A 27,974-nucleotide genomic window follows, 5' to 3' on the forward strand; every position below is an offset into this window, starting at 1 on the left:
TCTTGTCCTGCAGGAAAATCAGGTAAGGCTCATAAGCTCCCAATGCTTGAATATCGCTAACACGTTTAGCTGACGTAATGGCAATCAAAAAGCATACCTTTAAAGAGATGAATTTTATGTCCGCAGATGATAAAGGTTCAAAGGGAGGTTTCTTCAGTTGATCAAGCACAATCTCCAAATCCCATTTGGGGATCGGATCTATCCTGTTAGGGCGAATTCTTTGGATAGCTCTCACAAATCTTTGTATTAGTGGGTTCTGATATAATCTTAATTCAAAGATTGCCGATAAGGCAGAAATATGTACCTTCATAGTGGATGGCTTGAGGCCCTTCTGAAAGCCATCCTGCAAGAATTGCAAAATAATCTGTATGGAAGGTTCCTCATAGCTTAACTTATTCCTTCCACACCATCCTTCGAAGGCTTTTTTGACTCTGAGATATGTCTTGTTGGTAGACGGGGCCCTGGATTGTAACAGGGTCTCTACCACTGAATCTGAAAGTCCTTTACCTCTTAGTATGGACCTATCAAATTCCAGGCCGTCAGCTGTAACTGCTTTAGGTCCTGATAGAAGTTGCGTCCTTGGCTCAATAGATGTGGGATCTGAGGAAGGACCCAGAATGTCCCTCTGGACATTGTCATCAACAGAGAGAACCAAGCTCTCCTGGGCCAATAAGGTGCTATCAAGATTATTGATGCTTGGTCCTGCCTCAACTTCTGTATGACTTTCGGTATCATGGGTATGGGAGGAAAAACGTATCCTAGACTGAAATCCCATTGAAAAGACAGAGCGTCCACCTTCCAAGGATAGTCTGTTGGAAAAAGGGAGCAAAATTGGTGTACTTTCGCGTTCTGTCTGGTGGCCATCAGGTCCACTACTGGATACCCCCAAGCTCGAGTGATCTGCAGAAAGATTGAATGGTCCAGAACCCATTCTCCTGGAAGAGGTAGGTCCCCGGCTTAGCCTGTCTGCTAGGACATTCCGAGACCCCTTTATATGGACTGCTGATAGTCGGGAGAGATTCCTCTCTGCCCAATGAAAGATCTTTTCCGCCTCTAGTAGGAGTGGAATGGATCTGGTACCTCCCTGTCGATTTATGTATGCGACTGAGGTAGTGTTGTTGGTCTGTACCTTGACAGCCTTGTTCTGAATTTGCAGGGTAAAGTAGAGAAGGGCTAGTCTGATTGCCCTTAATTCCCTCAGATTCGAGGACATGAGTCTCTCGTCTGGAGACCATACTCCCTTGGCCCTCTGACCGGTCATGTGTGCCCCCCATCCTGAGCTTGACGCATCGGTAGTTATCACTATCCAATGCGGGGTGGCAAATGTTCTGCCGATCGTTGGTGATATCCACCAAGCCAGGGACTCCTTCGTCTCTCTGGTAATAATCTTCAGGCTGTCTAAGGATTCCAGGTTCCTGTCCCAACATGTGAGAACCTCCTGCTGTAGGTGCCTCATATGCCACTTTGCCCATTCTATAGCTTCCGCTGCTGCTGTCATTAATCCCAGCACTCTCATCATTTGACAGAGTGAAACGGGGGCGGGTTGTCTGAGGTGTAAAACCCCTTCCCTCAGAATCCGAATTCTGTCTGGTGGCAGAGATATTATCATAGACTTTGTGTCCAGTATAAATCCCAGAAACTGCTTCACCTGCGACGGAATTAGATGGGATTTTTCCCGATTCACTATCCACCCTAGTCTCTGAATATGGGTCATTGTGTGATCGATGTTCTCTTGAAGTGTCTGTGCCGATGCACCTATCAACAACCAGTCGTCTAGGTAAGGTATAAGAGTTATACCTTCCTCTCTGAGATTGGCAACAGTGGCTGAGACTATTTTGGTGAAAACATAGGGAGCAGAGGTGATCCCAAAGGGCAGGGCAACAAATTGGAGGTGTGACCAGAGACCTTTGACAAGCACCTTTACACGCAGAAATCTCCTGTGTGTTGGGTAAATAGGGACATGTAGGTATGCATCCTTCAGATCGATGGTAGCTAAAAAATCTCCTTTGGAGATCATGGGAAAGGCAGAACGGACAGTCTCCATTCTGAACTTCCTCTTGGTGAGAAACCGGTTCAGGAAGCGCAAATCTATAATCATCCTCCAGCCCCCTGAGCTTTTGGGGACAAGAAACACCTGAGAATATATGCCTTGACCCTTCTCTGCATGGGGAACTTCTTCTAGAACTCCTTTCATAATGAAATCTGAAACCATGTTTTCTAAGTGACTTTGTTTTTCTGCACGCATGACAGGTGTGGCTAGAAATCTGTTTGTGGGTTTTGTGTGCCACTCTAAACGATACCCCTCTCTGATTATAGATAGTACCCATGTGTCTTCCACATACCTCTCCCAGACCGGAAGGAATTTCGCCAATCTTCCTCCTACTGGGGCTCTTCTGGCGTCAGAAGGCATTCTTTCTATTTGTTCCTGTAGAGCCTCTACCTCGTCCTCTCTGCCTCTGGTAGAGATTTCTTTGTGATGATCGTCCTCGTCCAGAGTATGAATTCTCTTTCTTTCCCGAATTGGACTTTCTAGAGAAGGAGGAACGAAAGGAATTATTTGTTCCTTTAGAGTATGATAAAGGCAGGGATTTTCCCTTTTTATTCGATAGACCTTCCATCAATGTGTCCAATTCTGAACCAAAAACCCTATTGGGCTTAAATTCCATAGAGCATAACATATTCTTAGAATATACATCCGCACCCCATGGTTTAATCCATAGGGCCCTTCTACCGGCAGTGGAGAGTGACATTGCTCTAGCTGCCAATCTTACTTGCTGGATGGATGCATCACATAAATAGTCTGATGCCAAAGCAATGGACTTAAATGTCTTCAAAAGTTCATCCCTGGATGTTCCACCATCTATATCTTCTTCCATCCTACGGAGCCACGATCTTAAGTTTCTAGCTATAACATAGGAAGAAACAGATGATTTAGCCTGGGCTGATGCAGACAAATAACCTCTTCTGAAGGCACTCTCAACTTTCCTGTCCATTGGATCAGAAAAGCTAGCCCCATCCTCGCTTGGCACTACTGTTCTCTTGAATAGCCTTGACACCGCAATGTCCACTTTAGGGGGATCGCCCCAAATCTTATTTTGTTCATTCTCTATGGGATACATGACCTTGAACCTTTTATTCAAAAAAGGACCTTTTTCTGGGGATTTCCACTCATGTGACATTAGTCTCTTAATGATGTCATTTACCTTAAAGGACCTGACCTTCTTTATTCCCCCATCCTTTTTCTCAATTTCATCCGTGACACAAAATTCTGGATCTAGTAGCTTGAATAATTTCTGCATCTTTTCCAAGGGAAAGAAGTTGATATCGTCATCCGAATCCGTATCAGATGGAGAAGAGTGGACTTCGTCCAATACTTGAAATTCATCTAAACAGACAGAGTCAGGACTTATATCCCTGGACGACCTTCTAGAGGATAATTTCTCCCTTACTTCCTCCCGAACAAATGATTCCTTAAATTGTCCTAAAGCTAGAAAAAGGAAAAAAATAAGGAACCCTAATAAAAGATGAACTATTACATTAATTCATATTATGTCTCCTGTAACATTATTTACCGTCTTGCACGAATTGCTTCATCCATGTCATCATTTGACTATTTGAGAGTTGCTCCCCCTCTGGATGTTCCTGTGCATTACAGGCCGCACATACAGTCATTTCATACCCATCCGGCAGTGGTGTATTACAAGACTGACAGGTAAGGTGCTTTCTTTTACAAGTAGATTTCCGTGCTACGGAGGGTCTGTCACCAGAACCTTGTGACATCTGTGAGGAAAATGAATCAACACCAGCTAATCCATCCGCAACAGTGTGATCCCCTGCATAATGCATCATCATATCCCAGCATGGATAAACTTACTTTAGCGGACTCTTGAGAGGTGCATACGCCAAGGAATCCATTCCTAACCGGGTCTAACCGGAAATAAATACCCGCGCGTGCGTTCCGGCGTACCACCGCGCCAACCGGAAGTGACGTTCTCCTGTATCTGGCGTGAATTGCATCGCCATAACGTACTGTGGGCAAAAACGTCACTTCCGGTCCTGCGCTGTACTCTACCAGCTACCTCACCCGGAAGTGGTCTCGTCACCTGATTCCCCGGGCTCTCGCGTCACTGTGCACCGCAGATGGGACTTCCGGACCTGCGCAGTATCTCTGCACGGACGCCAGACACGCTAACACCCAAGCCAACAAAGGTAAAACCGGAGTGTATAACAGTGTAAATCCGCATCTCTCCAATAATCGCTAGGCGGATTGAATAGCCTTGACATATACACATTCAAAGCTTCTTCTTTACATATATATCAATACTTACAGTGTAACCATTAACCCTATCTGGGGCATGCGCCCAGACCAATGTATCCTCAGGATATCACATATTATAGAATTAATTCATAAAAACATTCCTTCTCCCTGCACGACCGCACAGGGAGAAGAAGAAGAAAGAAAGAAAATAAAAGATACATTACCGCATCCTCTATCCCCCTCTCTCCTCACACCACCTGTCCCACAGGAGGACAGAAAAAAACACAAGGAGGAGGGGTTAGTATGACCTTCTTATAGGGCTCCTAATCAGTATTCTTTTATTAGTACCATCTGTCCTACCATTGCAGGAAGATAGGATCTTCCCCATTCGTGCTGCTGCTGAGGACGTAAGGGAATGGTGGTGTGAGGCCACAGAAACATCGCTGCTCTGTTGTGCTGCACCTTGTTGGATGAAATAAATACAATTTTGTTTGCACCTGATCCATTGGAGTCTTGTGGAATTTACCTTGTATCTATCCATCTATCTATGAGATGCTGTCACTACACTGTCTCCTAAAGGAGTTATCCAGCGCTACAAAAACATGGCCACTTTCTTCCTGAGATACCACCACTCTTGTCTCCAGTTTAGGTGGGGTTTGCAGCTTGGTTCCATTGAAATAAATGGAGCCTAATTACAAACCACACTGGATCTGGAGACAAGAGTGGTGCTGTCTCTGGAAGAAAGGGGACATGTTTTTGTAGCGCTGGATAACTCCTTTAATCCGAACCCGAACTTTCGGCATTTGATTAGCGGTGGCTGCTGAAGTTGGATAAAGCCCTAAGGCTATGTGGAAAACATGGATATAGTCATTGGCTGTATCCATGTTTTCCAGACAACCTTAGAGCTTTATCCAAGTTCAGCAGCCGCCGCTAATCAAATACCGAAAGTTCGGGTTCGGATCGACTCGAACCCGAACCCGGTTTGCTCATCTCTAGTCCTTATACACACTGGTTTCTCACACCGCATGACTCCAGAGCACAAGCTTCTATAGTCTGCAGGTTTGCCCAAACATCTTCTTGAGATAAAAACACACAACTTCCGAAATGAGTCATATAAACAACAAAAAGTACTTAGCTGCCCATGTTCACATGTCAGCTATACATTCACAGAAGGGACACTTATATTATTTTGATTTGAATCCATCCTTTCCATTTGTCTTAACAGAATAATCTTTTTTCATTCATGACCATAGCAACACATCCCCAACTTAGTAATTCCCCCTCCCCCCACACACACTCACACAGTCTCATTAATATTTAGCCCCCTGGCCCCCCTTACTTTGTAATCTCCCTCCAATACATATTGTCATATATGCCTCTGTGTGCTTGCACTCCATAAAAAATAATAAAATAAAAACCTAACCCTGTTCACAGGACGCATTCCTATGGTTCTCTTCTCTCTTCTTTGCCGTCTTCATACAGGCGACAGATTGGTTTATGCCTGCTGACTGTGAATGTGCAGAATCTAGAATTCATGACTAAAGGGGTATTCCACTCAAACATAACTATTGATATGTTGCTGCCCATAGTGAGACTAAGAGCATACTTGTTATCTATTTTGTCTCCTTCCCTTAGTTTTGCTGAAGACACAATAATCTGTGTGTGAGCCTTTATCTCTGTCCCCCCCTCCCTTCTGAGACAGCTGGTGTAAACAAGTCCTTGCAAGGCTTATGCTGCGTGTACACGGAACGATTATCGTGCGAATTTGCACAATAACAATCGAATTCGAACGATAATCGTATGTGTAAATGCTGCGAACGATCAAACGACGAGTGATAAATCGTTCATTTTGATCTTTCAACAACTTCTCAAATTGTCGTTGATCGTTCGCAAAAAATTTGCAGATCGTTTCGTGTGAACAGTCGTTCGCCGATTTAACCAATGTGTAAGATAGGCTTAAGCGATTGCAAAACGAATTTTCCGTACGATATATCGTACCGTCTAAACGCTGATCGTTATGAAAAAAAAAAAAAACGTTACTCCGACATCGTTAATTGTACGATTGGGCAAATTATCGTAGCATTAATCTGCAACACTGAAGCTTCTTTGTAATGCTGGGAGGGTTATTCTGAGGTCAAGTTACTAATGAACTCGCTGTGATTAACCCTCTCAGCATTACAGAAGCTACAATGTTGTAGATACAACCAGTCAGAGACTTGTTTACATCATCTGTCTCAGAAGGGTGGAGGGGGAGACAGAAAAAGGCTTACACCGGTGGTAGACATATCATTTGTGCAGGTGGTTCAGCTGCACAGGGGCCCAGGCCAACAGAGGGCCTACCAGGCTCTCACTCTGAGCCTCAGCCTAGCGGGCCCCTTCACTGCACCAGGCCCCGCCACATAGGTTATATGTATCAGGCATCCACCAATGTACCAGGCGCCCAATCAGATATCCTGCCACCCGCGGCCTGCCAGTGCCGAGATGGCAGCAGCTGTGGCCTGCACCACATCCCACACTCCTCTATAGGATGGGTAGTGTGTGGGGTTGCACAGGGGCCCTATGTAGTCTATGTCCACCCCTGGCTTACTCACAGATTTTTGTGTTTTCAGCAGAAAGCAGCAGCTGAGAACTGGAGGAAGACCGAATATATAATAACAAGTATGGATTGAGTTGTTAGTCTCATCATGGGCAGCAACATATCAAAAGTTATGTTTGAGTGGAATATTGCATTATGCCACCTGCATCATATAAAAAGTTCTTTTGCTCTTTTGTCATTTTAAGAAATGCCCTTTTATTTTTGAGATCTTTCGGATAACAGATGACACTTATTACTGTGTTATATATCTCCATGGATACAGTTAGTACAAACACCTTACACCCAGTAGCGAAAATAGGCGGGGGCAAAGGGGGCGGTCGCCCCCGGGCCCACTCAGGCAGGGGCCCACTAAGGTCTCAGACAGTTAATGCTGTCTGCAAAAGCTATTGCTTTTGCAGACAGTCTTAACACATGTCTGTCCTGGCCGAGGCCCCCAAGAAGCCAACAGCACCTGGCAATAGCGGGCCCCTTTAGCTGTCGGATGCCGTGCCCGGCCAGGGCTGGATCTTCTCCCTGCTTCTTCCTCACAAGCTGCTGCTGGCCCCTCCCCCTCATACCACACTCTGTAGGACAGTGAGGGGGAGGGGCCAGCAGCAGCTTGTGAGGAAGAAGCAGGGAGAAGATCCAGCCCTGGCCGGGCACGGCATCCCACAGCTGAGGGGGCCCGCTATTGCCAGGTGCTGTTGGCTTCTTGGAGGCCCCGGCCACTACAGACATGTGTGGGGAGGGACCAGCAGCTGGAGGCATCCTGCCGTCCATGGCTGCCAGAGAGGGACTGAAGTCATCCAGCAGCAGCTCTGACAGTAAGTGAGGCTGCTGAGCGCTGGAAGGTGTCAGGTACTGTGAGAGGAGTGACAACACACAGACAGACACAGACACACAACCACCCACCCACACCACTGACCAGACACAGCAGCTATATACAGTATATATATGACCAAATAATCAGGAGGAGCCACATATATATATATATATATATACAGCTCTGGGACCATCTTGTACTCAGTATGATGGAGGTCACACAGCTTTCCAGAATCTTCTATTCAGTATAATGGAGGTCACCCAGCTTTCCCAGTATCCTGTAGTCAGTATAATGGAGGTCACCCAGCTTTCCCAGTATCCTGTAGTCAGTATAATGGAGGTCACCCAGCTTTTCCAGTATCCTGTAGTCAGTATAATGGAGGTCACCCAGCTTTCCCAGTCTCCTGTAGTCAGTATAATGGAGGTCACCCAGCTTTTCCAGTATCCTGTAGTCAGTATAATGGAGGTCACCCAGCCTTTCCAGTATCCTGTAGTCAGTATAATGGAGGTCACCCAGCTTTTCCAGCATTTGTACTCAGTATGATGGATAGATAGATAGACAGACAGACATACATACAGACAGACAGACAGACAGACAGACAGGAGATAGATAGATGATAGATAGGAGATAGATAGACAGACAGAGAGGTAGACAGACAGACAGATGGAGTGATATATAGATAGATAGATAGATAGATAGATAGATAGATAGATAGGAGATAGATAGATAGGAGATAGATAGACAGACAGAGAGGTAGACAGACAGACAGATGGAGTGATATATAGATAGATAGATAGATAGATAGATAGATAGATAGATAGGAGATAGATAGATAGATAGATAGATAGACGGATAGATAGATAGATAGATAGATAGGAGATAGATAGATAGATAGATAGATAGATAGATAGATAGATAGGAGATAGATAGATAGATAGATAGATAGATAGATAGGAGATAGATAGATAGGAGATATATAGATAGATAGATAGATAGATAGGAGATAGATAGATAGATAGATAGATAGATAGATAGATAGGAGATAGATAGATAGATAGATAGATAGGAGATAGATAGGAGATAGATAGATAGATAGGAGATAGATAGATAGATAGATAGATAGATAGATAGATAGATAGATAGATAGATAGGAGATAGATAGATAGATAGATAGATAGGAGATAGATAGATAGATAGATAGATAGATAGATAGATAGATAGATAGATAGACGGATGGATAGATAGATAGATAGGAGATAGATAGATAGATAGATAGATAGATAGATAGATAGATAGATAGATAGATAGGAGATAGATAGATAGATAGATAGATAGATAGATAGATAGATAGATAGGAGATAGATAGATAGATAGGAGATAGATAGACGGATAGATAGATAGATAGATAGATAGATAGATAGATAGATAGGAGATAGATAGATAGATAGATAGATAGATAGGAGATAGATAGATAGATAGATAGATAGATAGATAGATAGGAGATAGATAGATAGATAGGAGATAGATACATAAATAGATAGATAGATAGATAGATAGATAGATAGATGTCTAAAAGCTTATTACCTATACCACTATTATTTTTAGGCAAAGATAATCTGGTTAAAAGGGTTCTCCAGAATTAAAAGAAAAACAGCATAATTGTTTTCTTCCAAAAACAGCGCCACCCCTGCTCTTAGGTTGTGTGTGGTATCACAACTTGGCTCCATTCACTTTAGTTGAATACCACACACAAACTGAGGACAAGAGTGGTGCTGTCTGTGGAAGAAGGTAGCTATATTTTTCTAATCTTAAAGGGAACCTGTCACCCCCCGTACCGGGGTGAGAGGCTCCCGACCCCCCGTTAGAGACCCCTATACTTACCTCATCCCGCCGGGTCCCGCTTCTGGATTCGGTCGGGTCCCGGAGATCTCAGCCGCTGCAGCCCGGCGCGCGCGCTGAGAGATGAGTCCAACACCCATAGAGAATGACAGGAGAGTCCAGCGCTCCGTCATTCTCTATGAGCGTTGGACTCATCTGTCAGCACGCGCGCCGGGCTGCAGCGGCTGAGATCTTCATCACCCGACCGGATCCAGAAGCGGGACCCGGCGGGATGAGGTAAGTATAGGGGTCTCTAACGGGGGGTCGGGAGCCTGTCACCCCGGCACGGGGGGTGACAGGTTCCCTTTAAGCCCTTTTACTTTTTTGCGGTTCTATATTCCAGATGTAGAAGCCTCTTACACTGCTCTGTATCCTTATTCACTATCAGAAATGTAGAACAATATTCCCTTTATTATTCAGAAATCCTTGTCACCTGCTGAGGTTTCCTATGGGTAACCTTGGTTGGGGGCCCACTCAGCCTCACTCGCCCCCCCTAGGCTGAACCCCTAGCTACGCCCCTGCTTACACCAAATAAAGAGCCATAATAAATGCAGTGTAACAATTATATCCATTGTTTTAACAGAATCATTTAAATTCATTCATGACCATAACAAAGCACATCCAGAGCTGGGTAACTTTGTATCCATCAAACCCAGAACCAGGAGGATCCGGAGACGCAGAACTTATACATCAGGAGCAGACAATGAGTGAAACCAGCTGTATCTCAATCTATGGGATGTCGGATGATGAGGTGAAATATCAAAATACTGTGTGAACCTAGTCTAATACTATATATAAAGTGAGCGGTGACTGCTATCACTGCTCACTGTGCTACAGGTAGAGCACCAATCATCACCCCCTCTGCAGAGCCTGCTGGAGCAGGGGACTAAATGGTTGGTGCCAGCCGAGGGGTCGTGTTTGATCAGTCTCCAGAGTACCCTTTAAATTTTCAGTTTTTGTTTCTTATATACTGACTAGGTGGACAGATATAGACTTCTATTACAAATGCCATTCATTTGTCATAATCTTCACAGTTGGTTTCCACCTAATATGATACACAACATGTTTGATGCAAATACTTTATCTTGCATTTGCTGTATTTGGGTATGTTCCCACTATGGAATACACGCGGAGGCTCATAGACTCCCCTGCGAATTCTGCCGTCCACCCAAAGAATTGACATGTCCTTGACCGGATGAAGCACAAAACATTTGCTGTCAGTCAGTGAGGACATGTCTGCTTCCACACTCCCCCCTCCCTGCACATATGATAAACCGTAACTGTGCGCATTAGACTGGTGAATGCCTACTACTTTCTTCCTTATATTGCTACTTTGTTTGCTTGTTGGTGATTTTATGCTACTTTCGATAAACTGCATACAACTTTGAGCACCTAGGATGTCTCTTTCTTTGTGCTTTGTGACTGCAACAAGCCCTCAATGGGCACCAGGGTCCTGGTGTGCAAAACTTATTTTACATTGACAATGAGGAAAAAAAAATGTTAATTCTAAAACAAACACAAATCAAATCAACTCTAAATCCCACATACACAAGACCCCATTGTTCATAGACTTATTTTATGAATAACCTATTTTATAGATTTTATTTTGTAGAATTTATTTGGATTATTTCTTCATCCTAATCTGCTTGTTATGAAGAATTCAATATCTGACAACATTTCCTCACTGTAATTCAAGAGAATGTCAACCTAACTGCAATTCCACAGCTGACTGCCGTGCTCCAGCTGCTTTAATTCTCTTAGGGCCAGTTCACAAGGAGTAAAACTGGCGGAATTCCGCGTCATGCAATTTATATATAAATAATGCATGGGTTCAGTTTTGATTACTGAAACAAACACATTTTTCCTTCTGTGACAGGTGAAGTTCTGTAACCTAGTCTTTGATCCTGTATCAGAGCTGTTAACATCAACTTCGGGATCATCTCCAAATCGAGAATTTGTTCAACATTCCTCTCAGGTCAGCACTGGTAAGAAAAAAAAAAAGTAGAATTTAACTGGTTTGTGATTAAAACACTACTGAGTATGAAGATTTCTAATGATTTATTTTTTTATACCTAACTATAGATTCCTTAAACTTTTTGGGTAACGTTTTTTGTCTCTTTAGTTTCTCTGCAGAGCAGAGGGCTTCAGACAAGTCGTCTGCCTATCCTTATTATTGCCGCCATTATTCTGGTCATTGTGTTGATTTTTAGCCTGACAATGGGAATTCTGCTGAACAGTGAGTTATGAACAGCAATTTGATTTTCATGTTGTAACGTAAGGAAGAAACAGAGACCCCTATTTATCAATGACAACTTCTCTGGGATCGGAGACACCCAGGGTGTGCAGAGGCCTTGGACACTACTATGTCTCAGGGCCTGTGAATGATGTGTTACCATTTCTACGTTAGAAGAAAGGGTTCTGAGGGATTTCATTGTAAACTAAAAATTCAATAATCCCTGAATGTTCATACAATGGCTCCGAAAAGAACATCAAATCTGTTTTTTGGAACCGAAATCGAAAGCATTTTTCTGTTAGTAAACAATCAGAAAATCCAGATGGAAATATCATCTTCCCAAGCAAAACGATTGTGTGGGAGCATGAATGAACTCATCTGTCTATTTTTCCAATATGTACAAGTGCTAAGTATAATGAGTTTTCATATTCTCCGTATAATTATCTCATGGGCTGTACGGCTCTAAAATGACAATGCTATTGATTTTTGAACCATTTGTTGAAAGGCCACATTCACACGGCCATTACCATACGATAATAATACACGTGTTTTGTCATGGTTTTCCAGAAATAGCAATTCTATGATTAAATTCTTGAAATAACATTTTCTTAAATTGTCATCTACTCCTCCTCCCCCCTACTAAAGTCATCCTTCATTCTGAAAAAACGCTAAACATCCACCTCACGAGAGGAGATAGACTATCAGCTTATAAGGGTAGTGGTTGAGGAGAGTGGCAGAGAGAGACAATATCTCACAATATTATATCTCACCATAGTACCTGATCACAGCTTACACTGCTCAATACTGCCACTGTCCTCCATATTACTTCTGAGGGTGTTCTATAGAGATTTAGGAGAACAGAATCTCCTCTTCTCTGTGTGTATGCATTGTATTGGAGACATCATAGCAAATGGTCTTCCCCCACTAGCTTAGAGACAACTGAATATTAGAAGTTGAGCCTGAAGGGGAAAACTGATGAACAATAATATCTATACATACTGATATTCCTTGTGTACACACTGCAACGTATTGTAAAACATAGATTACATTATAGCAATTTCTTCCTCTATATATGTGGAAATACTAACTTTGTTGGGAGTCAATATGGCAGCAGAGGGTATTAGTGAGCCTATCCATAGATTATCTCCAAATGAAAGTGTCAGACTAAAGAAAGAGTTGAGATTTCTGCATTGTAGAAAGTCCAACAAATGAATAAAAAAGAGGTTAATAGAGCGAGAAAAAAGTTAAGGATTACTGTAATAATGAACAGATTCCACCTCTCACTTTTTTAGCTCCTTTATATAAAAACAGTAGGATCTACATGATTTATTTTTATAGGTGAAATGCTTTACTTTACCATATTATCACCAATATTTTTTTTTGTAAAATCCACTGTTTTCTCTTAAACACAGGATATAAAGTTAATGATATGAAAGCAGGTGTTGTTTTATTGTCCAATCAGAGTGTAGCTACAGGCCCAGAAACCAATGTGATCAGGGAATCTACAGAAACACCTTCTGGTAAGTCATTGATGTAAGAATTGATATTATAACTCACTTCTAAGGATACGTGCACACAGAGCAAAAGTGTTCATTCTTCAGCGCGGAGACAGGAGAGGCTGTTACTATGACAGGGAGGCTGGCGGCATCTGCCGTGGAATTCCACCACTTTTGCTCCATGTGCACGTAGCCTAATGCTGAATATGTTCTTAGTATATTCTTAGTGTTTCCTTATTTCATACTGTAAATTGCCGTAAGACTACGTGACGTCATAAACTGTTGAAATGCCCTAGAGACAAGTCAAAGGTTTTGCTCTGACAAGGTCTGAGTGTTCAGGCCCTGACTGATCACAATAAGGAGCGGGGACAGAAGTGCACAGATGAGCACTTCTCTCTCTACTCTCCGTCTATAGGACTAAGGGTCTTATTACATAGTTACATAGTTAATATTAGACACAGTGATTTTTTGTTTTCGCCGATGAACGATTGCAAACGAGCGTTTTTAGGAATGACCTAAAAACGTTCACCATAACACACAGAACGATGCTTGTTAGTTAAAATCGCTACTAAGATTGTTTACTCCTGATTCCAGCAAAAGAAGGAACGATGTGTACATACATGGAAGATTAGTGAACATTTAGCGATTAGCGATGATTTTATGGTCAACTTAAAAGTTGCGTTTAGTGACACATGAATGATTTTTAAAATTATTTGCCTGCATACACACGGAAAGATTATTGCTTAAAATTGAACAATATAACAAATTTTCACAAGATAATAGTCCCGTGTAATAGAAGGTCCCATAGATTTGAATAATGAGCAATCGCTACATACCCATCTATCAGTAAAGGGAGCCATAAGTAGCACCTAAGTAGCACCACTCATTCATGTATAATTCCCAGGTTGTTACATAATATTGCAATGTTTACACAGATGTTAATCACGGACACTTAGTGGGTAAAAGTATCAATTTTGTTTTTCCCTTATATCCTCCCTAGTGTGCGGTGGATTGCTCAGGGACTCTGGGGGATCACTAAGTTCTCCAAATTACCCCTTCCACTACCCCCCAAACTGTCACTGTTCTTGGATGCTAGAAGCAGGCGAGGGGCGTCTTGTCCAGCTGAAGGTCATGGCATTAGACGTTGGACATCATGGGTTTTGCTTCTTTGATTGGTTGGAGCTAAAAGATGACAATTCATCACGCAGGTAGAGTCTCCAGTATAAAACTTAGCAGCAGATAATAGTCTATGTGTGATGTTACCTGTGATACCTTCTGTGATTGTTGCAGATTCTGCGGCTCTGAAGCTCCCACCACTTACATTTCCAGCTCCAGCTGGTTACAGGTTCAGTTTGTGTCTAAGGATCACACTGGTGGTACAGGCTTCCTTGCTACATATCAGATGATTGAAGTGACTCAGGGTAGGTAAGACAATGTAATATTTGTAAGGATTTAAAGGGGTACTCTAGAGAAAAAAATTATATATTTTTTTTAATCAACAGGTGTCAGAAAGTTATACAGATCTGTAAATTACTTCTATTTAAATATCAAGTCTTCCTGTACTTATCAGCTGTTGTATGCCCTGTAGGAAGTGGTGTAATTGTTCCACTCTGATATGGTGCTCCTGTCCTTGACAGGAACTGATCAAAGTAGTAGCAAATCCTCATAGAAAACCTTTCCTGCCCAGGACAGTTCCTGACACAGATATTTAATAGAAGTGATTTACAAATCTGTGTAACTTTCTGACACCAGTTGATTTGAAAAAAAACAAAAAAAACAAAACAAAGTATCTTTTTAATATTTGTTCTTTGGCAGGAAGCTGTTCCTGGGATGAATTTTTATGTGATGGAAGGCGTTGTCTCTTGCTTCCTTCCCTGTGTGATGGAGTTCCAGATTGTGATGACCATAAAGATGAGGAGAACTGCAGCCAGAGGCACTGGGGTATGTCTGCTCATTACAATGCTATAGAGAAACTAAATGTCAGTATATAAATGTACAGTGTATCTGAGGTAGCTAAAGAAAATAGAGTGTTTCATAGGATAGTACGGTATGCCAAGAAATTGTATATTCTTTGGGGTTAGGGGGTATAATATACCTGTAGGTAGTGTTCTTACCGTTGTATAAAAGATTAGACAGCTTATAGGGCCTGTAGGTTAGACTGTGGAAGGATGCTGCTTTTTCAAGGAGGTGAGAATGCTATCTATCTATATGTATCTAGTGCTGCCAGAAGAGGTTTCCGAGAAAAACCCTGGGATGTCGGTGCAAACTTTAATGGGATGGAAAAAGAACCTGGTTACAGTCAAATCCAATGTATATTAAATGTCAGCATAAAACATAGTTCTGATGTCTCTCCAGCAGATATACAGTATGAGATGACCATATACATGAAGCAATATTTAAATTGTCATAACATTTTAGCTTTTTACAAGATGACAGGGTCATGTCGAAAATTTTGATCGGCCAGGGTCTGAGACCCTCACTGATTGTTAGTATAAGCCAGAGAGGTGCACTGTAGTACATTCGCTCCCCGCCTTTATTCATGTGGCTCGAGTCTATGGGGCTGTCTGGACGGTGATTATTGACAGCTGGGAGGTGCTGCCGGATGCTGCTCCCCTGCTTGTTCTCCTGATCGGTGGGATCCCTGCTGAGACTGATCATAACTTTTGACATGTCCCAGTTTTTCTTAATATTGGCTTTAACAACAGGTTTCAGAACAGGGGGAGGAGCAGCCGTCAAAGTATGAGATAAAGAATAGTAAAGAGAAATTAAAAGAAAGATTACAATGATATGTATAAGCTTATTAACTTTATTAAATGTAGACTTTCTGGGAGAATAGAAAAAATACAGGTATTGTAGTTGTGGTTATAATTTAGAGGATACAAGGTGGTGGTGGGGGGGGGGGGGCGGTGTATCTGACAGGAGGCAGGCCAGAGATCATGTTTCCCCTTTACCATTCTTCATCTCATACGGTAGTTTGACAGCTGTTCCTCCCCCTTCTTCTCTGGACCTGTTCTTGGCACTCTTCCAAGGTTTTTCTCTGAAATCACATATTTATGAACAAGAATTTTGTATGTCAAATGACTTAGAAATCTTAGATATTGCAGACTTTATGGGGAAATTCAGTTAGACTGATCTTTTTCGATATACAGGTATCACTTGATAATCCCTCATTGGTATTTCCCACCACAATGGATTTCCAAATTAAGAGGCTCTGGAGCTCTGGAAATCTCGCACAACATGCTAAGCACACAGGGGGGATTTATCTATAGTATATGCATGCCGGTTTTAAAGGGGTTATATAGCGCTACAAAAACATGGCCACTTTCTTCCAGAGACAGCCCCACTCTTGTCTCCAGCTTGGGCGGGGTTTTGCTGCTCAGTTCCATTGAAGTGAATCGAGCTTAATTGCAAACTGCACCTGAAGTGGAGACAAGATTGGAGGCGTGTTGTCTCTGAAAGAAAGCGGCCATGTTTTTGTAGCACTGGATAACCCCTTTAACTGTGCCCTGCACTAGATTTATTAAGAGGTGAGCACGGCAGCCTCGGAAATCTACACTCGCTCGCAGCCGGCTATGATTTATGCCATAGTAAATAAGGTGTAAAAAAGGGGCTACATTCACCCACCTTTGTGCTTATGTCTTTAGATTGTGGGGGTTCGCTCAGCAGTCTGCAGGGATCCATTTTCTCCCCCAATCATCCAGATCTGTATCCTGGGAAAACAGTATGTAGATGGGTTATCTCTGTCAATGATGGACTGATCATTCAGATTCAGTTCCACAATTTCAGCCTAGAATCAGAAAAGGGCTGTACATTTGACTATGTGGAGGTCCATGACAGCGCTGGATTGGGAATTGCCAGTTCAATGGGAAGGTAAGTCCAAAAATGCACAGGAAAGAACCTTCTAATACCTGATAAGATTATAATTCTCAAACCTGGAGAAAAGACCCTATTACACGGAGCAATAACCTGCCCCATCAGGCCGATTCATCAGACATGTGTTATCAATGATCAGGCCAACGACTGAGGAATATGTGTAAAAAAAAAAAAACAAAAAAAAAACTTTATACATACCTCTCCATGCTCCCTCTCGTTGTTCTTCTAGCATCTGCCCACAGCCGCCACCGAAACTTTAGAAGCGGTCTAAGTGACAGGTCACTCGGCCAATCAGTGCGTGTGACGCTGTCCTGTCTTGGCCAGTGATTGGCTGAGCAGCCTGTCACTGCACAGATGAGTGTAGAAGCTTCTGTGGTGGCTCCTGACAGTGGGGAAACGCTAGAAGGTCACCAGGGAGAGTGAAGAGGTAAGTAAAAAAAAACTTTATTTTCTATATAAAGCAAGGACTACAGGGACATTGCTAATAATGTCCATGCAGCCCTTACTGCACTATAGTCGAGCTGTGTAATAGGCTCCATAAGTAAGCGCCAATCGAGAAGAATATTGTGTTGTGTAATGGTGCGCATACACTGGCAGATTTTGGAAGCCAAAGCCAGGAATGCATTTGAAAAGAGGAAAAATCTCAGCCTTTCCTTTATGACCTGTTCCCTGTTTATAGTCTGTTCCCGGCTTTGGCTTATAAAATCTGTCAGATAAATCTGTCTGTGTAAACACACCATAATACGGCCCTAAGAATGATGTCTTTCCCATTGCACTGGATGAATAAGGAATTTTAGTCCCCGACTTTCTTTATTAGGAAAGTTGTTTTGTGAATAGTCGTTTTTATTTGGAAAACCAATATTCAAATCATTCAGATCATATCTGCTATATAAGGTATTAGCCAGAGTGACCAGCAGCCACAAAAATTGGCTCTCACATTGGACCTGGCTTGCATATAAGAAAAGCTTGCTGATATTAATGGAAACTCTGTAACGCTTCATTTCTCTTGTGGTGGACCTACAGGGAAATTGGACGCTTGTCTGCAGTTCCCTGGGTGATCTCTGTAATCTGCCAAAGTGTAACCGTAAACTGTCCAAAGTGTAAGGGTTGCAAATTTATTAAAAAAAAAAAACGCATCAAAACGCATCTGTTTTTTTAACGCACACAAAAACCTAGTTGACCTTACTTTTGTGTACGTTTAAAAAACGGATGCCTTTTGATCTGTTTCTTTTATAATGGAAATCAATGGAAAAAACGGATCAAAACAGATGCACACAAATGCATCTGTTTTTTCCATCCCTTTTTGGCAAAAACGGATGAAAAAATGTATTGCAAAAACGTGTGGACCCAGCCTATCTGTTTATTTCTAAAAGATTAGGATGTGACTCATTCTTGTTTTCTTATATAATATAACCTCATTTAGTTGAAATTTTGCTGAACATGAAAAAAAAAGGAACTGTAGACTTTTTAATCTACCTTCTAATGTTTTTAGGTTCTGTGGGTCTGAGATGCCACCCGCCCTCACGTCTTCTGGGGCACAGATGACCATTTTGTTTGTAGCAGATGAAGAAATATCAGATATTGGATTCTATGCTACATATAAGGCGTTCAATGCTACAGAAAGTAAGTGAACTAAACAATAAACCAGGTATCTAGGCTGTCTTTAGATTACAGTGTACCTAAAACAAGCTTCTACCATGCCATAGGGTTTGGATAGGGGGGAGGGGGGGGGGGTGCTAGAAATTTGTGGGGGTTTCTGCACCCAGACCTCCACTGATCAGAGCTTCCGACATGTCTCTATAAGTTTGTTAAAACTTTAGACACACTTTAAGGCTACGTTCACACTACGTATATTTCAGTCAGTATTGTGGTCCTCATATTGCAACCAAAACCAGGCGTGGATTGAAAACACAGAAAGGCTCTGCTCACACAATGTTGAAATTGAGTGGATGGCCGCCATTTAATGGCAAATATTTGCTGTTATTTTAAAGGCTGTTATATTGAAATAATGGCCGTTATTTACTGTTATATGACGGCCATCCACTCAATTTCAACATTGTGTGAGCAGAGCCTTTCTGTGTTTTCAATCCACGCCTGGTTTTGGTTGCAATATGAGGACCACAATACTGACTGAAATATACGTAGTGTGAACCCAGCCTAAAGGAGTTTTCCAGCAAAAATCTTTTCTTTCAATTTGTAATTTACTTCTATGAAAAAAATCTCGTCTTCCCAAATTTATTAGCTGCTGTATGTCCTGCAGGAAATGTTGTTTCATTTTCAGTCTGACACAGTGCTCTTTGCTGCCATCTCTGGCCGAAAGAAGAACTGTCCAGAGAAGGAGAGGCTTTTTATTGTGTAGCAATGGTGCCATACAGCTGATCAGTAGGGTAGGGGTGCTGGGTGTTGGCACCCCAACGATCGGTGACTGATGGCGTATCCTTTGAATAGCTAATCAGTCTGTTTTACCCGGAAAACTACTTTAACGTCTAACCATATGATAGAAAAAAAAGGGAAACTTTGGCAGCATATCTATGACTCTGTTCACACTGCAGGTTGCACGCTGCTTGTGGCTTAAGTACAGACAAAAAACAAAAGGTGCAACAGCAACCCACAGGTGAAAGGGCCTACCGTTTATACTCCTCCCAGCGTACACACGATAAACACCTGCTCTGTAGATATTAAAAATTATAAAAAAAATTTAGTCAGGATCTTAGCAAACTATTTGATCAAACAGAGTGTACCATGTCGCCACGTTAAGGCGTCCTCAGAGACACGGTCCCTACTCTAGCATTTTCACACTAACAATGGCCTCTCCTGGGCTTTAATAAGCCTACAACTGGGCAGATAGGAGCCAAATTATCTCTTTTATAGCGGTCTTGGGACATGGGTGGAGTGCAGGCCAACAGGAGGTAGCCACCCCACCCCACCCACATTCAACAGAAAAAAAGGGAAGTGAAAAGAGATCATTTGGCTCCTATCTGCCAGTTGTAGGCTTATTCAGCCCAGGAGAGGCCATTGTAGAGTGAAAATGCTAGAGTAGGGACCTTGTCTCTGGGGACGCCTTAATGTGGCAACATGGTACACTCTGATCAAATAGTTTGCTAAGATCCTCACTTTTCTAAAGAAAAAAAAATATATATTAATTTTTAATATCTACAGAGCAGGTGTTTACTGTGTGTACACTGGGAGGAGTATATACGGTAGGCCCTTGCACCTGTGGGTTGCTGTTGCACCTTTTGTTTTTTGTTTATCCATATGATAGCATAATAAGCTTATCGCTGGAGTCTTACCGCTAGGAACCTTTCTGATCCTGAGAATAGAGATGCAATTGTTCCTGCGATGGATAGCTGATTGTGTCTGCACACCCAACATGGCTGGCACACCGTTCATCCTTTATGGGGCTGTCGAACATTTCTCAGTGCTCACAAATGTGGTCGGGCAGATGAGATGAGTGCTCCATTTATTGTGGGGACAACTGTATCTCCATTCTCAGGATAAGCGGCGGTTCCCAGCAGTCTGACCTGCTGCGATCAGCTTGTTATCCTCTGTACTATGGCTAGGGGATGACAAGCTGAGATGGGAATACTCCTTTAATCCGTGGCATCTTGTATGGCATGTGTGTTTTTTTCTAAAATATAATTATTCCTGATGCAATACTGAGTGCTCTGAATATTCCTCAAACAGATGAATGTGGTTCCATGGAGATAAGGTGTGATGATGGAAAGTGTCTACCATTGCAGTGGGCCTGTGATGGATGGCGGGACTGTCCTGATGGCAGAGATGAACAGGGCTGTCTGGTGGTAACAGAACCTGAACCAGGTAATAATACAGCAATATTAACAATGTTAGTTCATTCTAAAAACTTGGTTACATCCGAGGATACACACACTATTGTATGTAATCTCTTTGTTCTCACCTGTTTTCAATACAATGGCATGGATCATTTTAGAGAAAGGGTGGGGTTAAATATGGAATCAAATATATAATATGCAGAAAAAATAAATAAATAAACCTTCCAAATGGTAATAATCCTACCATGGTTACAGACCACCAACAAACTCTTCATGACTATAGGTTAGCAAGGAAACAAATGGATGTGAGAGGAGAAGCACCTGACTACAAACACTGTACATTGTCTGCAGCCATAGATACACAAACATCAGCAAAGAAGAACACGTTAAAAGGGATGATTCCATATATATTTTAACAAATAATATTTAAGTATTCAACTAACAAGAAGCTGTCCCACAAACAGTGCACACTTCAGCATACAGCCACACGTGCCAGGTAACTGCAAGTAGGACCTGCTAGTCCTCCGTGGCTCAGCTCACATACACCTTTGGGTTTTGCTCAGCATTTAACGGTTCATCACATCAGCAGATAGGAAGATGCGGCACTCGCCACTTGGTTAAAAGAGACCTTTATTCCATACTAGGGTCGAGGAGTGGAGGTTCGTGGACAGGCGACGGCCGACGGCCCGCTTCACGCACCAAACACTGTGCACATAAAGGGTTTATCCAAAATTAGAAAAACATGGCCACCTTCTTCCAGAAACTGCATCACCTGAGGGCAGATGTGGCGCTGTTTTTGGAAGAACTTTGGTTTTCTAATTCTGGATTTTATACATTTTAATTTAGAGCTAAATTTAGGCCTGATAGAAATGTCCCTTCAATAGAGAATATTATGGCATTATATGTGTCATATACAACTGTTCATATAAACACTTGTTTCCTCTTTTTCTGTAGAAAACCCATGCCAGCCACTTAAAGTTCCTCTGTGCCAGGGCCTGTCTTATTCTCTCACTGTGTTTCCGAATCTCTGGGTATCTCTTCTAGAGCAGCCAGCGGTCAGTGAGCACATGAAAGGATATCAGGTACAGTGGTTCTATAGATTTCTGGATTATGCGCTCTAGAACAGAGTTTTGCCAACCACAAATATTGTGTGATAATTTCTATTTAATGTTTTCAGCTATAACATAGAAATAATCCAATTGTTAATTGTAGAAATAAAATGTTGAAATATTGAATTTTAAGGAAATCTATTACTAGGTTTATGATGCTTTAAATGAGGGCAACATAAACTGGTGACAGAAATGCTGAGCAGATCGGTGTATTACTTACATCTTACTGTTCAGCCGTTCCTCTAATATGCAGGAGAATTCTTGACTGCCTATACACAGCACTGATAGATAACTGCCAATCAGCAGCTGGTAGGTGGAGTTTTCTGCTTCTCATGAACATCCAGGACTTCTGGACTCATGCACATAATGGAGAGGACTACTTATTGACTATAGAACAATGTAAGTGATACATCATTCTGTTCAGCTTCTCCGTCACTATTTTATACTACTCTTAGATAGGACAGCATAAACCTTCAGACAGAGGCAGAATACAGCAGAGACACTTTCTGAGCTGTCTACAGTAGTGTCTCAGTTCATTTATTTCGGCCCTCTATATTTGTACAAAATGATTTCTTTCTAGAGAGGATGAAATTGACAAAAAGAGTTGTTGGAAGTGCGGTGGACAGACAGGTCACCATTAGAGGACTGGACCATTGATCTCATTCTGCAGACATTTTACACTCTATGTGTAATTTGTAAAAATGATCAATTTATGAAACCATTAATGTCCTCTTGGAAACATGATGCCTTTAAAGTCTGTGTCATATTGCTTATCCATTCTGCAGCTTTAGAAGCCTCTTCAATAGGAGATGAAGTACAATCTTGAGTTGCAAGGAGCACTCTAAAAACTTTCATGATATGGCAGAAGAAAGGTGACGTTAGTGCAGTGAATAGAGTGTTGACTATAATCTGTGAGTTCTGCTATCAGCATTAAAGCATACCAGGCCGGTGCTCAGGAATAGACCAGCACCATGTGTGGGAAGTGGTCGGCGGTTCAAAAAAGGACCGCGCCACCAGCATCCCCATGCCAAAGCCGATCCATTCATGTAAAAAACCCAAAGCGATGTACTTAGTAGTACATTTCCTTTAAATAGGATAACTGCATCAGCTCAAACTTTCAGTATCGGTAACTACTACTACTACCATATGAAGGGGAGAAGGCCTGAAATAAGATCTAGTGTTTTCTAGACACACAAAAATCTCAGAAGCATGTAATACCTTCAGATATTCTGGATTCTGTGAAATCCAAAAATCCTCAAAGCTGTGGTATATACTTTTCAGTTTGGCGCAGTGCTCCCTGCTGCCAACCTCTGTCAGCAGGAGCAAATCCTCATAGCAAACCTCTTCTGAACAGTTCCTAACATAGACAGAGGTGGCAGCAGAGAGCACTGTATCAGACTGGAGTAATACACCACTTCCTGTGTGACATACAGAAGTTGATAAGTACTTAAAGGAGAAGTCCGGTGAAAATTTTTATTTAAGTATTGTATTGCCCCCCCCCCCCCCAAAAAAAAAAAAGTTATACAAATCACCAATATACACTTATTACGTGAAATGCAAAGTGCTTTTTTCCCTGCACTTACTACTGCACCAAGGCTTCACTTCCGGGATAACATAGTGATGTCACTTCCTGGATAAAATGGTGATGTCACGACCCGACTCCCAGACCTGTGTGGCTGTGGCTGCTGGAGAGGATGATGGCAGAGGGATGCTCAGTGCCCCTCCAGTGTCCCTCAGTGTCCCCCTGCCATCATCCTCCTTAGCAGCCACAGCCAGCACATCTCTGGGAGTCGGGTCGTGACATCACCATGTTATCCAGGAAGTGAAGCCTTGATGCAGTAGTAAGTGCAGGGAAAATAGCACTTTATGTGCATTCCCATAATAATTGTAGAGTACTGATTTGTATAACTTTTGGGGAATAATACAATAATTTAATAAAAATTTTCACCGGACTTTGTTTTTTTTTATTAGAAGGCATTTGCAAATCTTTAAAGTGACACTGTCACCCCCTTTTTGCATCATCACTTCTCTACACAGGTGTAAAGGGTAAATTTATCAGTTTTCATACCTTATTTTATATCATACCTCATGGTGCTTGTTCCTGTACAAAGTGATCTTTTATCTGTGGATTGTGCTATCTGGGCGGGGCTTCACGGCCTAAGCGCCACTTAGCCACACCCACAAGGTCACAGTTGGCCATGCCCCTGTGACGTCCTCGACGCATAGGCACCACCCCTCGGCTGCCATTGGAATAAGCCAGCCTAAAGGTCTAGACCCCACACCCCCTCTAGGTCGGCCCATACCAATGGCCGCTGAGGGGGCGGGGCCTATGTGGCAATGCTGTCACGAGGGCGGAGTTAACTGTGGTATTGTAGGCAGGGCTAAGTGGCACTTCACGCGCAAACCTTGCCCAGATCCGCAGATGATAAAAGATCACTTTTTCCTGGAACAAGCACCATGAAGTATGATATAAAATATGGTAGGAAAACTGCTAAATTTACTCTTTACCCCTGTGTAGAGAAGTCAGAATGCAAAAAGGGGGTGACAGTGTCACTTTAAGATTACTGACCCAAATTTTGCCCTGGAATAATCCTTGAATTTCTCATATCCCAAAAATTTTAAAAGTGCCTCTGTAAGCCCTCATGTTAAGTTTACTTTAATAAAGAAAGTTTCTGCATTGGAATATTCTTCATGACTGCTGTGATGACTTAGCATGGGGACACTGAGGTGGTGCCTGGGGAATTGTCTATTTTGGTCCAGTTTATTTAGGATAATAGGATCATAATTCACTTAATTTTATATAAGGAAAAGTATTCATATTTATAAATAATCCTTAAGTGACTAGAAGCCTGTTTACTTTGTAACTTCTGCTTCCTGACATCATAAGTGAGGAAACATCTGCTGATAAGGCAATTCATGTCACAGGAGTGTTTTTCCAAACTGTGAGAGTTGACTTGCTGGTGATATGCCCCAGAGTACTTGATGTGGCCTGGCGTGCCTCCTAAATGACTGTAATACAGTAGGTGGGGCTAATTCACAGAGTGTAATAAAGCAAGTGAGTTAGATTTGATTGACAGCTGTGGAGAGAGACATGTGGCTGTGCACTCCCTCTGGCTGTATCTTGGAAGTCTCAGGAGTCAGACCCGGAGCGATCAGTAACTTTTCTGTCTGATGACATACACTATCATAGATACATAGGAGATTGTCAGCACTTGCTCCATCTAGTCTGCCCTTTTAGTGTTTCCCTTCTTATTATCTTAGGATAGATATATGTTTCTCCCAGGCAGGTTTATATTCTGTTATTGTAGATATACCTATCACATCTGCTGGAAGTTTGTTCCAAGCCTCTACTACTCTTTCAGTAAAGTAATATTTTCTCATATTATTTTTTTATATAAAAAAAAACACTTTCCTCCTGAATCTTATTTACTTAAAGGTTTCAATCACGTCCTCCCTTTCTCCTCTTTCCTTCAGACTATACAAATTCAAATCCTTGAGTCTTTCCCGAAAGATTTTAAGAAAGCACTACCTCTAAATGATTCACTTCTAGAGTATTTTCCAACACAGTACTGCCGATATGATACTTAGACAGAGGATTCCTCCTCCCCAAGTGCATTATTTTACATTTGGAAACATTGAACTGCAGTTAGCCAAATCATTTTCCATATTACTGACACCTCCAGGAATATCAACCCTATTACACACTTTTGCATCAGCAAACAGACAAGCCTTACCCACTAAACCTTTTCGTATGTCACTTACATACATATTAAAAAGAATAGGACCCAGAACAGACCCTTGTGGCACACCACTTGTAACTAGTCTCTGCTCGGAATATACACCATTAACAACAACCCTCTGATATCTATTCCTCAGCCAACCACAAATCCACTGAACTTTCCAGGGAGGAAGTCAATTTTTTATTAACTTCTCGATCAGCTCTTTATGGGGAACTGTATCAAAGGCTTTGCTGAAGTCCAGATAGACGATATCCATAGTATCCATATGACATAGTATCAAGGAAGTCCAGCAACATCCAAAGAAGTAAAAAATTACTTTTTAGGCTTTGTTCACACGTACCAGATCCGCAGCGGATTTCGCTGCTAACTCGCTGCTAACTCCACTAGTGTGAATGGGTCCCATACAAGGAGCGGATCCGCTGCGTGTATGGGACCCGGCCCCTTTAACCCCTTGGAGCCTGAATCAAGCCGCGGCACCGAGCAGTTTATGTATGCTCGGGGCTGGGGCTGGGGCTGCGGGCGGGCGGCCGGCCGGCCAGGGGATTAAAGGGGCTGCAGGCTGAGGACGGGAGTTAAAGGGGCTGGGTCCCATACACACAGCGGATCCGCTCCGTGTATGGGACCCATTCACCTTCACACTACTGGATCCAGCGGATTTCGCTGCTAACTCGTAGCGTGAAATCTGCTGCGGATCGGTACGCGTGAACACAGCCTTAAGGGGAAACTGACATCTGGAAAAGATATTCTAAAGTGCCTACATGTTTAAATAACTATGTAAGCAGTGAGGCTATCTATTGTCGAAAATATTGCATTGCCCACCAATATATGATTAATGTGGTTGTCTTCTTTAGGCTATGTTTACACAACGTCAAAAACAGAGAAAAGGCAGACGATTTTGCTATTTAAAATAATGTCCGTTTTTGCCGCAATTTAGCTTACTGCAATGTAATGCATTGCTGTCAATGGGAAAAACGGACGTCCAATGTGCACAGCTTATTGAATAATAGACGTTATTGCAGCGGATGTCAAAATAATGGTTATTTTCATTATTTTCGGAGGTCTTTTGCAAACAGCAGACATTTTTTATTAATTGTTTACACACAGTTTTTCTTTTGTCACTATCAACGTTTTTACTATTAAAGTCAATGGACTTTTCAATTAAGCCACACCCAAAGGGTAATTAGTAGCCCCAAACTAGAATAATGCACATCAGTGCACTAAGGGGGGCCAGACAGTTAAGTGACGTCCGTTATTTTAGACTCAAAATGACGGACGTAATTTTAAAGCTGAAAAAACGTTGTGTGAACATAGCCTTAGTTTTTTTTGTTTTTGTTTTTTATTAGTTAATTTTTTTGCCATTGTCTAACACAGTGCTGTTTTTCCCTAACAGATACTTCAAGAATTACCATGTTTCCCAGCCTTGCGTCCATTACTGTGTGCCTTGCTGCTTCCCAGCTGTTCACCTGATGGTGGGGCCTTGCAGCCATGTCGCTCAGTCTGCCTAAATGCTATGAGTCTATGCCTGACACAGTTAGAGCAACTTGGTCTATCATGGCCATTTAACTGTGACCACTTACCAATACAGGGTCAGCAGTCAGACTGTGTGATTCCCTAAAATCCTCCTATGTATTCAGCTCAGTAAAATCTGTCTCCAGGAATATCTATTAATTACAATAAATCTGTACGAGATCTGCGGATAACTAATCAGCTCTTTCTCAGATGTTTTGTATTTTTGGGCATGATGGTCGATAGAATTCTATACCAGCGAACTTGGTTTTACTCATAATGTAAATTTTACATTTCAAATCTACCTTAATAAATTAGTAATTTTGCAAACAATTTGCTTTGCCTAACTAGATGCTGTTATTCTTAATGTGATATTGTCACCCCTTTCCATATAGGGAGTCCTCAGAACTTAAGCTTATATTCTGGACATTTCATATTTACTGTATAAAGGAGTTCTTGGTGGTCTCTTCGCTCAAAAATGCATGTTATTGTTGGTTGACAGTGCCATCTGGGCGGGGCTTCACTGCCATTGTGCCCCATATCCCCGCCTACATCAGCACAGTAGGCCCCACCCCCTCTGTCATGTCTTCCCAATTGGCCAACCTGGAGGCCTAGGCCCCGCCTGCTCTATGATGTCATCAGAACTGGCGGATCAGAAGGAGCTTGACGTAGGATTTAAGTAAGTTTACTGC

At 42.2% G+C, this 27,974-nt stretch overlaps 1 protein-coding gene across 1 annotated transcript; it reads left to right on the forward strand.

Moving 5' to 3' along the window:
* The first annotated feature begins 10,122 nt into the window (after nt 1-10,122).
* On the forward strand, nt 10,123-27,615 carry LOC138775948 (membrane frizzled-related protein-like). Its single transcript, XM_069956090.1, has 12 exons — nt 10,123-10,285; nt 11,411-11,519; nt 11,657-11,770; nt 13,180-13,287; nt 14,264-14,471; nt 14,554-14,684; nt 15,079-15,204; nt 16,908-17,133; nt 18,629-18,759; nt 20,821-20,955; nt 21,882-22,009; nt 27,167-27,615. Exons 1-12 carry the CDS (start codon nt 10,136-10,138, stop codon nt 27,389-27,391), a joined length of 1,791 nt encoding a protein of 596 aa, XP_069812191.1. The 5' UTR covers nt 10,123-10,135; the 3' UTR covers nt 27,392-27,615.
* Nucleotides 27,616-27,974: the final 359 nt, after the last annotated feature.

Source organism: Dendropsophus ebraccatus, unplaced genomic scaffold, assembly GCF_027789765.1.
Source record: "Dendropsophus ebraccatus isolate aDenEbr1 unplaced genomic scaffold, aDenEbr1.pat pat_scaffold_417_ctg1, whole genome shotgun sequence".
In the NCBI taxonomy this organism is placed as follows: domain Eukaryota; kingdom Metazoa; phylum Chordata; class Amphibia; order Anura; family Hylidae; genus Dendropsophus; species Dendropsophus ebraccatus.

Excerpts from the sequence above, each read along its gene's own strand:
- LOC138775948 (XM_069956090.1), top strand. The coding sequence starts at position 10,136 with ATGACCATAACAAAGCACATCCAGAGCTGGGTAACTTTGTATCCATCA. Across the intron at positions 10,286-11,410 it reads ATGGGATGTCGGATGATGAG|GTGAAGTTCTGTAACCTAGT; the intron begins GTGAAATATCAA and ends CTTCTGTGACAG. Across the intron at positions 17,134-18,628 it reads ATTGCCAGTTCAATGGGAAG|GTTCTGTGGGTCTGAGATGC; the intron begins GTAAGTCCAAAA and ends TAATGTTTTTAG.